Source organism: Orycteropus afer, unplaced genomic scaffold (genome assembly GCF_000298275.1).
Source record: "Orycteropus afer afer isolate SDZICR_OR568_19922 unplaced genomic scaffold, OryAfe1.0 scaffold00011, whole genome shotgun sequence".
Lineage (NCBI taxonomy): Eukaryota > Metazoa > Chordata > Mammalia > Tubulidentata > Orycteropodidae > Orycteropus > Orycteropus afer.
Genome location: NW_006921598.1, coordinates 11,157,406 through 11,173,624, shown reverse-complemented (window position 1 = coordinate 11,173,624; position 16,219 = coordinate 11,157,406). Strand labels below are relative to the sequence as shown.

General features: G+C 39.6%; 1 protein-coding gene across 1 annotated transcript in view; it reads right to left on the bottom strand.

Moving 5' to 3' along the window:
• Nucleotides 1-13,111: 13,111 nt before the first annotated feature.
• The window catches only part of AKIRIN2 (akirin 2), a 27,253-nt gene continuing 24,145 nt past the window's right edge, over nt 13,112-16,219 (bottom strand). Inside the window, exon 4 of the mRNA XM_007950971.2 lies at nt 13,112-13,215. Within this exon, the coding sequence (XP_007949162.2) occupies nt 13,112-13,215 (104 nt within the window). The remainder of the gene's footprint in view (nt 13,216-16,219) is intronic.

The window sequence follows — 16,219 nt, the reverse complement described above, 5'->3', positions numbered from 1 at the left end:
GCTTGCCAGAAGGCTGGCAGTTCAAACCCATGAGCCACTCCTCGGAAGGAAAGTTGGGCAATATACTTCCTGGGCAATCTACTTCCGTAGTGATACCGCCTTGGAAACCTAAGGAAGGGTTGCTATGAGTCAGCTCTGACTCCATGGCAGTGAGTTTGGTTTAGGTTGACAAAAAGGAGCCCTGGTGGCACACTGATTAAGAGTTCAGCTGCTGTTTTGGTTACTTCATGCAGCTCTAACAGAAAATACCACAAATGGGTGGCTTTAACAAACAGGAGTTTATTTCTTACAAGTTTTAAAGGCTAGAAGTCTGAGTTCGGAGTGCCAAGCTCTGGGGGCTAAATGAAAGCCCCCTGACCTTGGACTTCAGCTCTGCCTCTTGTTCCCGGCCCACTGAAGCTAGAGGCATCTCTTCAACTCAGGCAGCTGCTGGCTGCTGAGGCTCACAAGCCCAAGGTTGACGTGTAAAATGGCACAGTCCCAATATTACCAAACAACATGGCAGACTACTAGTTCAAGTCCACAGACAGTCTCAAGATCAGCAGGAAACATGGCAGGCTGCTAAATGAAGACTTGGCTACATGCAGGGTCCACGTGTGCCAAAACCTGCAGACCTTTCTCAATGCTTCTTATATACTGAAAGCAAACCACAGCCCTAAGGCAGCTACTCAGCTGTTCCAGGAGATTCTACCATGGAGCTGATTACCAACCTCACTATGGGGAGTAACTACATCCAGCTACCCAGCCACTCCAAACCAGGCCCAGCCAAGTTGACACATAACCTTAATTACCACAGCTGCTAACTGAATGGTCAGTGGTTCAAACCTACCAGCCAGTTGGCAGTCCACTCCCATAAAGATTACAGTATTTGAAAACCCTCTGGGGCAGTTCTGTGCCCTACAGTGTAGCTATGAGTCAGTATCAACTCAGTGGCAGTGGGTTAGGCTTAACAGAATATTAAACCTATAAAATAAAGTGTGTGAGCAGCACAATATCACTAAGGAAGAGGAAGATGGGAGAGATGTACAAAAGGTACAGACAGTAAAAGTAAATAGTATTACATACACAAGACTGCATTATCAGTAATACCAAACACTGATCTGTGGGTGGATACTTAAGTAAACAGGCAAGAAGACCAGGTATGGGCTTGTGTTATGTGGACCTGACTCAGAGCAACCCCTCCTTGGGTTTCTGAGGCGGTATCACTCCGAAAGTGTGATACCTTCCTTCTGAGGAGTGGCTGGTAGGTTTGAATTGCCAGCCTTCTGGTTAGCAGTCAAGTGCCTTTAGGCACTATGCTACCAGAGCTCTGGAAATATACACATGAACATATACATAGGTTGATCACACAGTATTCCTACATGCGTATTTGTACGAGCTGTGTAAATGTCCATATGCAGTACAAAGCGAACGGAACGAAGGATAATTTCTTAGCTGCAACTAAGCACCTTGAGGGAGTGAGTTGCTCGGCCTGTGGGTTCAGGACCATGGTTGTGGGGACATCAAGCTCAATGGGTGCAACATAGTGCACAAGAACATTGCTCTATAACCTACTTTGGTGAGTAGAGACTGGGGTCTTAAAAACTTGCAAGCAGCCATCTAAGATGCAACTGTTTGTCTCTTCTTGTCTGGAGCAAAGAAGAGCGAAAAAAATCAAAGACGTGTAGGAACAATCCAAAGGACTAATGAACCATGAGAAGAACCTCAGCCTATGTGAACAACCCTGAAATCAGAATTAGATGGCGCCCAGCTACCACTGCCAACCACCTGGAAAAGGATCAAAAGATCAAAATTGGAGATCCTGGATAGAGCAGGAGAAAAATGTGGAACAAAAAAAAGACCAGGATTGCTGGTTGAATAGAGACTGGTGAAACCCGAGACTGTGGCCCCTAATCATCCTTCAGTCCTGAAATTTGGACTTGCTCCCGTGGTAACTTATAGCCAAACAGTGGACAGACCTACCAGCTGAACAACTACACCAGGGAGGCACTCCTTAGAACAGTCAACCATGGGAGATCAGAAGGGCACAGGGAGAAAGCTAGGGAGGCAGGAATGCATAAACAAGAACACAGGGAAAGGGTAGCCATAGGGAGGAAGTGGGAAGAGAGCTGTTACACCCTGGGGGTTATAATCCGTGTCACAAAACAATGTGTATGAACTGTTGAATGTAAAATGAATCTGCTTTGTAAAATTTTGCCCAAATCACAGTAAGTTAAAAAATAAAGCAGAAAAGTTCTAAGAGAATTATTTTTACAAGACTTTAACTTAAAAAAAAAAATGTTGCTTTTGAATTGAGTCTGACCAAGTGCAGCTTCTTCCTGTATCCCTAGTATTTCTTATAAACAAAATTCTGTCCAAAGGCTTGATGAATTGTGATTACCTAGTTCCTACTGTTTCAAACACTTGTGGAGAACAGTGGGAAAACTCATCTGGAATAGAGAGAATGCAAATTGGTCATTTTGGAGATTTATATACTTGATATAAATGATGATAGTATATATACCCTGTGACCTATCAATCCCTCTTCCCAAGAATCTGCCCTAGAGGAAATATTTACATTTTCATCCTTATGCACAAGGATGTTCACAGTGGCATTATTTGTAATGGAAATTTTTAATTTACTTATCTGCCATTAGGGGGATATATAACAAATAAATGCATTAAATTTACACATTAACAAATAAGGAGAAAAAATATGCAGTACATGCCGTAAGTTTTTTAAAACTTACAACATTCATCTAAACTCACAGTATCTATTGTTTATGGATTCATACATAAGAAGTATCAAATAGGAGAAAAGCAGTTCAGAAAAGGAGTTCTTTGTAGATGAAAGAAGGGATAGAGTAGCTTTCACTACATCTATAACTTTTTACTTCTTTAATAAAAACTTAATATTTATTAAATCTAGATAGTGGGTTTATAGGGCATTCTTATATTTACTCTTGGTATTTTTTAAATAGATTTAAAAGTATCTCAATGGTAAGATTGTAAGACAAAAGGTAGATTTAGAATCCTGACCATTGCTTTCCTATTAATTTGAGTGACATGAAACATTTCTTATAAATGTACATTTTGAAAATGTCACTCTTCAGGAGGACTGTTAATAAAAGTAGGAATCCCTGGGTGGCACAAAGGTTAAGTGCTCTACTACTACCTGAAAGGTTAGCAGTTCAAACCCACCCATGGACACTTGGGAAGACAAGCCTGCTACTCTGCTTCCAAAAAAGGTGCAGAAAACTGGAGCAGTTCTTCTCGGCACGCATGGGGTCCCTGTGAGTCAAAAGTGACTTGACAGCAACTAACAATAACACTATAAAACTAGCTTCATGAATTCCATCTGTCTCATATTTCTTAGAGTTGATAGAATTTATATCAGGAAATGGTGAGGAAAAAATATGCTGTTAATACACTGCTAATGAATGTCAAGCCCAGTGGGTGCTTCTCCATCACTGAAGGAGCTTACAGTCTAGTCCTGGTTAAGTTACAAGTACTAACCACCTGTTACTCCAAGAGACAGATATTCAGAAAGCATTTGATATGTACTGTTGATCTTCAATCAGATGAGATCTTCAGAAGGCATTTAATATTTACCATGTCTTCAATTATAAAATACTTGAGGTTTAAGTCAGGACAGCTAACAAAACAACACTATCACCTTCAGAGCTTTGGGAAAGACAATTTGAATAGCATTAGTTAAGATTAGATATTTTACCATCTTCAGATTTAAAATGTCAGGATTCGTTACTCAGAATTTAAGCACATGCACAGAGATCTGTCAGCTTGGAAATAAAAGATTCTTGAGCGATGTAAATGCAACCACCACCTTAAGGAAGAAAAATGAGACAAATACATGCTTTTGACACCTTGAAGCCATATTTAAAGGCAGCGCCTCTGTCATCCTAGAGGTTCCTGGATAATGGCGTGGGGTACAGCCTCTGCCAATTGGATGATTGGAGCAAATAATTTCTACTGCATGAAATTGGATTCGATGACTTATCTTTACAGTAACTAGCTCAAATTTTTTCTCAATATTCTAGTAGACTATTCCCCTCCAGTCAAAGGTACCCTCAACCATGCAGTTCACTTAATATGGACAAGAAGGCATGAATGAATTGAAGGATGTTCCATCTATTGCCTGTTTAGATGAGGCAGTCAGCAATGGGGAAGGTTTTCCAATATTCTGTGTCATGTTTACATGAGTACCATCAGTATGTACAGTGTGATTTCTCTAGCTTTCAAAGAGCGCAGCTGAGCACCAGATAAAGTCAGTGATTAGAAGCTATCTGTAAACAGTAGACTCATACAGCAAGATGCTTGCACTACAGGGTGCAGAAGAACCAGGCCTACCCAGACCAGCAGTTTCACTTTGTCTAAGGCATAGGTTCAGTGAGTTAGAATTAAGTAACCCTGGTTTACTTTTCCTTTCCTTTGCTGAACATTTAGTTGAATTCATGGAACGTAAGTACTTATTTCATGCAAAAACCACTTTGATTTTTCCTCACTAACTACTTGATAGAAGGATAGAAACAATCCTATTTCTATAGTCTATACTCCAGTGATGAGGAGCTCTGGTGGGACTGTGGTTAAGAGATTGGGATGCTAACCCAAAGGTTGGCAGTTTGAACCCACTAGCCACTCTGTGGGAGAAAGACAAGGCAGTCAGCTTCTATAAAGATTTACAGCCTTGGTAACCCTATAGGGTTGCTATGAGTTGGAATCAACTCAGTGGCAGTGGTTTTTTTTTTTTTTTTTTTCAAATACTCCAATGAGCTGTAAAATTAAAACATGAAGCTCATTTATGGTAATCCCTCCTGGAGTACCAAGCCTTCAAGTCCCTCTATGAAGCGTTAGCTCAATTCTGCAGTATAGCAGTAATCAAACTACAACTGGGTATTTTGATACACTATAAGACTAACCTGAAAACCCTTAAGTAATTGAATTGCAGGTTGAATTCATTTTTAAAAATATTCATTGAGCACCTACTATGTGCCAGGCACTATTAGGCACTTGTGAACAAATACCCCTGCTCTCACTGCATTCTAGCAGAGGGAGTACACCTTTATTTCATATGTTATAGAAAAAAACATTCAGCAAGGTAAATAGAACTAAGATGTCAGGCTGCAATTCTCAGATAACATTTGAGCAAAAAGGAAATATATGAACAACAGTAACAATGGCCCCTAGGCAGGAGTTTGCAGACTCCTATCAAAGTAAACTCCCAAATTCCTTTAGAAAAACAGCAAGGTGGCCAATATAAGGCAGAATGAACAAGAAGGAGAATAGTTGAATGACGTGAGGGAGGACTACAGCTACTTTAGGGCTCTGTAGACCACTGTTGGCGCAGTAATGGTAGAATTGTAGCCTTCCACGTAGACTTGGCTTCATTTCCGGCCAGTGTACTTCATATGCAACCACTCCATGTCGGTTAATGGAGATTTGCATGTTGCTATGATGCTGAACAGGTTTCAGTTGAATTTCCCAACTAAGACAGACTAGGAAGAATGGCCTGGCAGATCAACTTCCAAAGGTCAGTGAAAACCCTGTGGATCACAACAATCTGATACACAACTGATCATGGTGATGGTGCGGGACCAGATAGTGTTTTGTTCAGTTGTGCATGAGGTCACCAAGAGTCGGGCCTACAAGAAGGCAGCTAGCTAGTAACTGACCATTGTAGATGGCCCTAAGGGTGTAAATAGTTGCTAACCAAAAGGTTGGCAGTTAGAGTCTACCCAAAAGTAGCTCAGAAGAAAGGCCTAGTGATCTACTTCTGAAAAAGCAGTCATCAACTACGGAGCACATTTCTGCTGATACACATGGGGTTGCCATGAGTTGGAGTCAACAGCAATTGGTAGACCATTGTTGTCTTTGACTTAGGACGCCAAGACATGTCAGCTATAGACATGACTACTATGAGAAAAGAATGGGATGGGTAAGGAGACACAAATGAGACAGCAAAGACCAGCCAGGAACCCTCTGAGTAATCCAGGCAGGACATGATAATGTCTTAGAGTAATAGCAATAGAGACCGTGAGGTTTTAGTTGGAACCTGTTTCAGAGGAAGGATTTGAAGAGTTCAGGGCTAAGGATTTTGCTGAGAAACTACAAGAATGGAATTGCCACTGACTGAGTTGGGGGTGACAGGAAAACAAGTTTAAGCAACAAAAACGGTTTTGGACATAATTTTGAGACATTATCACACAGGCAGGTAAAGATAATCCAGAGTTGAGAGCACTGTCTTTAAAATTAGATGTGATTAAGTGAATGTGGACATGGCATCACTAGGACTGGTGTTATCCAGTGTGGTAACTCGTAGTGTCACTCTCACACACACACACACACACACCCTCCATGGACCTCCTTCCATACTAAACCATATAGAATCCTTAGTAATTTTTATTATCAATTTTAATCATAGTATAATATGATATAGTTATAAATTGCTTCAGTGTAATACTTCTTAGATTATATGAATACTAACAAAAAACTGTTTTGTAAAGTCTTTGTACATAATTAGTCACAATGTTGTTAGTAACAGCGGAAGTCTTTTTTGATTTTTCGCCTTCTTTGCCTTTAATTACTACTTCATTCTGAAAAATGATATAGGTTCACAAATACTAATTACCACAGTATTGTAACGAAAACATCAGAAAACTTGACAAATTCAGCGAAAATAGCAACTTTTAGCATGTGTTAGTGATTTAAAGCATCATTGTAATTGGGTAATAATGACAGCTCTAACCAGATGGCATTGAAAGGTTTAAAAAGTAAATTAGCATAGTTTTACTCTTGTAGGTATACTGATACATGTAAGCTGGGCTTACAAAAAATGCTGGTTTAACTAACTACAGGGATTTTTTTTTTTTAATGTGATTTAGGTGAAAAAGTTTACAGTGCAAATTTATTTTACATACAGCAGTTCACATACAGTTTGTCTCATGACATTGACTGCAATCTCCCACAATGTAACAGCTTTTCTCCCACTTCCTCCCGATAGTTACCTCTTCCCTGTGTCCTTCCCTCCCATGCACTCCTGCCCCCCACCTTGTCTCCCTGTACATACACAGCCCTTCTGTTCTCCCATGACTGATCTCTCCAAGGAGTGTATCTACTTAATGTCAATGTTCAGCTCATACCCTGTCTTTTGTTTGGCTGGAAGCCACAAGAGTGAGTTAAATTCCAGACCTGAAGGGCAACTAGGGCCCATAGTCTCAGGGGTTCCACCAGGCTCTTATCAGACCAGCAAACCTGATCTTACAGGGATATTTTTACAAAAATATATTTCTGCTGAAACACTGCACAAAAATTTTAGTCATTTTGGTGTCATTCCCTGACAGTGTCAACCAATGGGGTCCACACCCCCTTAGTGACACCAGTGTCGACAGATGAAGCAAGGAGCTCAAGATAGAGCCCTGAGGTTTGCCTATGTATTAAAGTTCAGGGAAATGAAGACTGTCTGGGAACACAGGATAGATGGAGAAGCCAGTAGGTAGGAGGAAAATCAGGCAAATGTGGTATCACACAAGGCAGGCAACTGTGAAGATCAGATGTTGATTAGATTCAGAAATGTGGGAGTCATTAGTGACTTAATAAAGTAGTGGAGTACTGAGGTCAACAGCCTAATAATGCATTGCCTATCAGATGACCTGGCCAAGTCACTGATCCTGGAAAAGCTCTACAGTCATCGTGTGATGTAATAGGAAAATCGTAAGATCATCCTTGGAGGCACTGTTGCCCAAAAGACATTCTGGGTACCGGTAGGAAAATGTAAGTATGGGCTGTATGTCAGTATTGTTGTTGTTTTGTTGTTATATGCCGTCGAGTCAGCCCAGACTCATAGCGACCCCTCCTTGGGTTTCCGAGGCAGTATCACTACAGAAGTAGATTGCCCAACCTTCCTTCCAAGAAGTGTCAATATTAGGAAATTATTATTCCAAGTGTTAGTGATAATACTGCCACCTTTAATATTGCCTTGTCTACAGCTTTCGAGACACATAAAGCAAGTATGGTAAAATAACTTCAATTTAAGTGGATCACTGGACTATTTAAACTTTCCTATGCTTTAGTTTTTCCTTAATAAGACACCTAAACAAAGGGGAGAAGATGAATTGCAAGAAGTATAGCAAGTCCCTGAGTTCTGATCTAAAGGGAAGCAAAACAATAGGGAATGAGCCACTAAAGAAAACAATCAGATGATGCAGGGAGGAGAGGACTGCTGGACTTGTGGCTTTGAAGGAGATGGAGATTTGGATCTAGTGCGTGCTATTAAGGGGCAAATGCTGAAGCCGTAGGCAGGACAATTAGGCACTTGAGTAGAATACATTTAAAACAGTTATTTCATTTTGAACAGCAATGACTATAATTTTGAAGTAAGGGAACAGACAGATCAGTAAAGTAAAAACCATCAGTTCCAACCATTTCTTAGATCCCCTTTAAAAAAAAAAAAAAAAAGCCCACTGCCGTCAAGTGGATTCCAATTCATAGCCACCCCCACTGGGTTTCCAAGGAGGTAAATTTTTACGGAAGTAGATTACCCAGTCTTGCTTCTGCAGAGTGTCTGGTGGATCTTCTAGAGAGCATATTAAACAGTTCCAGCACTGCCACCCCCCATTCTTCTAAAGAAGTTTCTAGAGATGGAAACAGAATCTTTCCTAGAAAAAACTCTTGTAGATAATGCTCACGCAATGTCACATTTGGAAACCATTTTATTTAGGTTCATGTCAAGTTCTCTTGCCATAGGCTTTGATATTTTAAGCCTCCATACTTACTTCTCAGATTATATACTTCTTCAAAAAATAATTCTAAATAAGTATGTGCTCTGGTTAATCAGAAATTTACTGAATACATTTCAGTAACATAAATACAGCATCGTAAGAGAATGGATTGCCTTTACTAAGATCAATCAATGACTGTCAATATTAAATTCTGCAGATACTTCCATATTAAAAGCAATTTAAGGGAACTTTGGGAATTAAGAAATCCCACGGCCCTGAGTTAACACCTGGCTGACTGGAAGAGGTTCGTATTTGTAGAAAGAATGTAGAAATTATTGAACAGTATCATTAATATAAGGAGCTCTGGTAGCACAGTGCCTAAGGTATCTGACTGCTAACAAGAATTTGTACCATTCTTTGGAATGGTACAAATACGAACCTCTTCCAGTCAGCCAAGTGTTAACTCAGGGCCTTGGGATTTCTTAATTCCCAAAGTTCCCATAAATTGCTTTTAATATGGAAGTATCTGCAGAATTTAATGTTGACAGTCATTGATTGCTCTTAGTAAAATGCAATCCATTCTCTTACGATGCTGTATTTATGTTACTGAAATGTATTCAATAAATTTCTGATTAACCAGAGCACATACTTATCAAATCCACCAGCCACTCCATGGAAGCAACACTGGGCAATCTACTTCCATAAAGATTTACTGCCTCAAAAACCCAACATGGGTCGCTATGAGTTGGCACTGACTTGATGGCAGTGCTTTTTTTTTTTTTTAATCATTAATATCACACACAAAATTTTGCTGAAGGTACTTCAAAAAACGTTTGCACCAATACATTGACAAGGAACTGCCAAAAATTCAAGCTGGATTTACAGGAGGATGTGGAACAAGGGATAGCATTATTGATATCATGTGCATGTTGCTGAAAACAAGAGATTACCACCAGACTGACTCTCATCTGTGTTTTGTTGAGTATGCAAAGGTCTTTATGTGGATCATAAATTATGGATAACATTTCAAAGAATGGGAACTCCATAACACTTAATTGTGGTCATGAAGGACCTGTGCATAGACCAAAATGCAGTCCTTTGAATAGAACAAAGGAATGCTGTGTGGTTTAAAAAGGTGTGCGTCAGGGCTGTATCTTTTCATCATACTCAGATCTGAAGCACTTATTGATGAAGATCAAAGATTACAGCCTTCTGTATGGATTACACAACTTAAGGAAAACAAAAATCCTCACAACTACACCAACAAGCAACATCAATAAACAAACAAACAAAAAAATACTGAAGTTGTCAAGGATTTATGTGGATCCACATTTAACACCTATGGAACCAGCAGTCAAGAAATCAAATGACATTGCCCAGTGCAAATCTGCTGTAAAAGACCTCTTTAAAAGCGTTAAAAAGCAACGATGTCATTTTGAAGACTAAAGTACACCTGACCCATGCCACGGCATTTTCAGCTACTTCATTTATGCAAAAGTTGCCTAACAAGGAAGACAAGAGAAGAATTGATGCCTTTGAATAATAGTGCTGGTGAAGAATACTGAATATACCAAGGCCAGAAGAACCAATCTGTCTTGGGAGAAGTACAGCCAGAATGCTCCTTAGGATCAAGGATGAGACTTCATCTCATATGCTTTAGCCGTGTTATCAGGAAGGACTGGTTCCTGGAGAAGGGTATCATGCTTGGTAGAGGGTCAGCAAACAAGAGCAACACCCACACAAGATGGACTGACATAGTGGCTGCAAAAATGGGCTCAAACACAGCAATGACTGTGGGTATGGCACAGGACCGCAGGGTTTTGTTGTACATGGTGGTTGCTGTATGAGTCAGGACCAACTCAATGGCATCTACTAACAAGGCCCTGGGTGGTGAACATTTAATATTTCGGGTGCTTAACAAAAAGGTTGGAGGTTTAATTCTACACAGAGGTAACTCACAAGGCCTGGTGAAGTTTTTTTTTTTTTTTCAAAAAATCAGCCACTGAAAATCCTATGGAGCAGAATTTTACTCTGACATACATGGGGTTACCTCAGCAGCCAATAGCTGAGTGAAGAAAAGCCTCCAGCTCCACTGGGCTGGGAGCAAGGAGCAGAGCTGAAGCCCAGGTTTGAGGGGCTTTCACCCAGAGCCCCAAGAGCCTGGCACTTTGAACTGAGACTTAAAGCCTCCAAACTGCAAGAAAATAAACTCCTGTTTGTTACAAAGTAATCCCATTTGTGGTATATTACTATCAGAGCGGCAGCAGGTAGCCAAAACAGTAAGATGGATTAACACAGTAGCTACAGTGGGATCAGCTATGCTACTTGCATCTCATGGATAGAAGCCATCTGTTGTTAGTTGCCATGGAGTTGATTCCAACTCATGGTAACCCCAGGCATGCAGAATACAACTCCGTGAAGATTTTAAGGCTATGACCTATTGGCAGCAGATACCAGGCCTTGTCCTCCAAGGCATCTCTAGGTGGGGGTCTAACTACCAACCTTTTGGCTAGTAGTTGAGCATTTCACCATTTGTGCCACCCACAAACTCTCCTATGGAGGCCAGAGATATTGTGACACATCCCACATTGCACAGAACAGCCCCTCACAACAAAGATTTGTCCAGCCCAAAATGTCAGTAGTGCTGAGGCTGAGAATCCATCCATGTACTAGATCACTATACCAATGCTTCTCAGATACTAATGGCCACATGAATTACTTGGGAATCTTGTGAAAGCTCAACACCACTTTTTGGGCTCATTTTAAAAAAAGAATTGATGAAATATAATCACCAAAGCTAAAAAGAAAAAAAGTCTGTTTCTTAATTTGTTTTACTAATTAGGTGAATTGTAAAAGAGTACTTCCCAGTACATTCATGATTTATTTAATTAGTGGAAATGTGCTATTATTATAATTCAACAACAAAAATCACTGTTTTGATCCCATCATTGCAGGAAACTTAAGCCACTTTGTATGGAAAATGAGCTAAATATGTTGTTTTACACTTTCACATATCAAATCACTAACAAAAACCACAACTGGATTCTACTTTAGGCAAAAATTCTTTGAGGCAAAACTCAACAGCTGTGAAACTGCTCTGTTATGTACCGAACATTCTATAATGCAGTTATAGGAATTAAAAGAATGTGGAGTTATAGAAGTAGTTTAGAATCAGAACTCAAGTTTTATAATAGCACACAAATCTTAGACAATATGGCATATTAAGATTGACTTCATTTCATTTCTGGAAAATGCTTACATTTAAAGCACTGACTTTATTCACATACTACGCATCCATCTGTTCATTAAAAAACAAGCAGATTAAAAGAAATGCTTTATTCTTTCAACTGAATTCCAGTACTATAAGGGCAGTAAAATAATGATACACTGGGGGGAGGGGAATGCAGCAACATTTGTTAAGAAGACTGATAGAATAAATAAAAACTACCAAAAGAAATCATATAAACCCATTCATAAACCTAAGAAGTCCCAAAATATAGAATACCCTCCTCCTCCACCCATTTTACAGGCTCTTTGCTTAACAATGTCCTGGAATTACATTCTAAATTATTAATAACTGGTTACAACTTGGTTGCAGTGGGAGGAAAAAAAAAAAATCACACTAACTTCAGTCTGAAGTGTCATTCTACAGTTTTATTTACACACAGTAAAAGGCATGTTCTAGAATACCAGCTTTAATCCTTTTCAAACATATCATTAATATAAGAAGCCAAATTGTAATGATACAGCAAATGAGGCCACTGGCATTAATACAGGTAGCAAACGTCCACATCCAGGTGGTAGTGACATCAAGGAAATTTCCAAAACCAGTTGCTGCCTAAGAGTGGCTGCCACTGACGAAAAGCTCGAAATAACCTGTATTCACAGGGGGTATTGGCATTGCTGCATGTCATAATTGAGACCTCTTGGACAACTCAACAAGGAACAAGGCAGCCCACGATTGCAGAAAACTTGATTCATGAAACATCTGAATGGGAGGAGAAAAGACAGTGCAAATACTGGGTCAAAATTCAAATACACACCAAATCCTCATCCCCGATACTGCCCCCTTGTTGTTGTTATGTGCCGTTCAGTCGGCCCTGATGCACAGCGACCTCTCCTTGAGTTTTGGAGGCAGTATCACTACAGAAGTAGATTGTCCAACCCTCCTCCTGAGGAGTGGCTGGTTTAGGTTTGAACCGCCAGCCTTCTGGTTAGCAGTCAAGTGCCTCAGGCACTATGCTACCAGAGCTCCTTTTGCCCCCTTAGTAACAAGAGTAAGCCTTGTCAAGTCTGTTGTCTATTTTCTACATGATTTTTCTCAAAAATTTTGTTAAAATCTATTTTTGGATATGAAAATAAATAAATGTCTTTTCTTTAAAAGATTATCTTGTTTTTCAGTTTGTAACTTCAAAAATGAAATACTTACAACTAGCAGGCTGTTCTCCATATCGTCGCATTATTTGATCATGCGTAAACTTCACAAATGCATCATATTGTTCTATAAATAAAGATGTATGTTAATTACACAACTGGTAAAATACCTTCCCAAAATACTGAAAAAAACTAAACCCACTGCCATTAAATCCATTCAGACTCATAGTGACTCAAACCCTTCAAAGTAGATTGTCTTATCTTTCTCTTGCGGAGTTGGCTGGTGGGTCCCAGACCACTGACCTTTCTGGTTAGCAGCCGAATGCCTTAACCACTGTGCTACTAGAGCCCTTCCCTAATAGATCTATACTCTGCAAATCCAAGATATATAGTGAAACAATTCTAAATTGGCACTTCAATCTGATACTCACATGTCCTCAGTAATTAAAGCACAGACCAGGTTTTACTCAAATCACATATGCCCTGGGCTAGACTTATTTGCTAACCTATTAAAAAGCTTGAAATAAAAAGATACCTCTCCACTCTGAAAGTTCATTCTAAGTGGTCTATGAATGGCAATTTGCCACAACGAAGAGTTCTGGTAAGATGGAGGAATGGGCAGAAAGACTGCACAGACCCTCTTCAACAACGAAAAGGAGAACCAATTAACACAGATACAGAAGATAATCCTGGACCCTTAAGCCTTGAAGGGAAGGATATAGAAGTGGACTAAATTCCAACTAGCAGAAGAATTTACATGAAAACACCAAAAAGGAGACAAATGGAGCTGTGGTCTGGCAGCGATCCTGAGGGCACAGACAGACTGGATATTGTGGAGTGGTGGTAGGACCTAAGAATTAACCTAATAATCAGCCCTGTTACCCAGGGACTGCACAGAGGACTGCTCTGGTGGCTGGGGAATAAAAGAGGAAGCAGCAAAGAGGAAGGCACTTTTGTCTGTCCGGCAGGCGCAGTCATTTTGAAGGTTTACAAGTGGTTTGACCATTTTGAGTATTTAAAGCAATAGCGTTTTCCCAGATTCCAGGGACTTAAGAACAGGATCCACTTGCTGGGAACCCCAAGGACATTCCAGACACGGACGACTGGAAAGCTGTGACATTCCCCTTGTTACTCTTACATCCCACACTCTCTTGGTGAACGGAAGTACGGCCATCCCTTACTCCCACCCACCTTCTGGGCCAGCAGGAACTCCATATCCCAGTCTGTGTCCTCAGATGGAGCCTAGGTGCCCTGCCCCAATTTATTTTTCTTTTTTCTGTTTTTTAGTGTGTTTGTTTTTGTCAGTTTTAAAACTATTATTATTACTTTTGTCCTTTTTACTATTATTCTTTATTCTTTCCCTCTTAGGTCCTAGTTTTCAGCTTTTTTTTTTTTTTTCCTGTTCCTGGCTGCAATTTTTTTTTTCTTGCTTGTGGTTAATCTCATTACTTGTTTCTCATTTTGCGTTTTTCTCAGTTTTTTTCTTCATTATTTTCCTCTACATTTTTTCTCTTACTGCTTTCTTCCCAGATACTGCTTTTTTTTTTTTTTCTTTTTCCCTTTTTTTCTTTTTTGGTTACTGTTCCTGTGTGATTACATGGTGTGTGTTTGGTCCATTTGCTTTCACTTTTTTGATGGTTATTCAGTTGTTATTTTTGTCTAACTGAGTGGAACGCAGCAAAAGTCCCCCATACAACACAACTTCACCCACACCTCCTGCAGCTTCACTTACTGAGTGAGAGCCTCCACTTCCTTTTCTACCAATGGGCCAACGATAACCACCAAGAAGAGCCTGACTCACCCTTAGCTGCTCTTCACAAACAGTTAACAGAGATCTAAATACAACACTACCACGATGTCTTGGACACAACAGACCATTCACAGTCCACACAAAGAAGCAAGATAAAGGGGTAGAAACAAAGGAGCAGGATACAGACCCACAACACATCCCTGAGGAAGCAGCAGCATTGGAACTCTCTGAGAAGGAATTACAAGAGTTACATTTATTTATCTTCAAAGAATTGAGAGACAGACCAAAGAAAACACTGACAAAACCCTAGAAGAATTCTGGAAGAAAATACAAGAACAAAATGACAAATGAAAAATTAGAAATGATTTTAAAATCTACAGATAGAAATCCAGAAGATTAATACTAAATTGTCAGAAATAGATTAACATGTTGAAAGGGCAAAGGAGCAGAACTGATGCAATGGAAGACAGTTAATGAGAGTGAACACAAATACCTGAATACTTCTTTGGAAAGCGATAATCAGAAAAAAAGATCAAAACAAAATGAAGAAAGCCTAAGTAAGGTTCATATGGGGTACCAACAAAAGGAGTAACCTATATGTCACTGGAATTCCAGAACAGGAAGAGAAAAATAAAATGACTGAGAAGATTTGTTGGAGGACAACTTGCCTGATATGATGAAAGATGAAAATATATCCATTCAGGAAGTCCAATGAACCCCAAACAGGACAGACCCCAAAAGAAAATCACAGAACATATCATCATTAAACTCATCAAAACCAAAGACAAAAAAATAGAATCCTGGAAGCAATATGGGAAAAACAAAGTTACTTAAAAAGGACAACCAGTAGGAATAAGCTCTGATTTCTCAGCAGAAACCATGCAAGCGAGAAGGCAATAGGATGGTATATATAAAACCCTGAAAGAGAAAAATTTTCGTCCTAGAATTATATACCCAGCAAATTGTCCCTTAAATAGGATGGTAAAATTAGGAGATTTTCAGCTAAGCAGAAACTAAGGGAAATTGTTAAAACCAGACCAACCCTACAAGAGATACTAAACGAAGTCCTATGAACAGAGAACCAAAAATAGCAAACAACAACCGACCATTAATAAACAAGATGACATAATCCAGAAACATAGCTATGGACATATCCAAAGTAAAATAAGCTTACAAGATTGTAAACAGGGAACCAGAGACTTCAATTGGCAAATGAGGCCAACTACAAACCAAAAAGAGGGAAAATACTGTGTTACAGTTCTGTGTTACAGAACTTCTAAATGGTGAGGAAGTCAAGAGAGTTGCAAGATAGAATGGGCTGTTCTAAACTCAGGGAGAAAATTATAAATCACAGGGTAACCTCAAAGAAAAATGATAAACC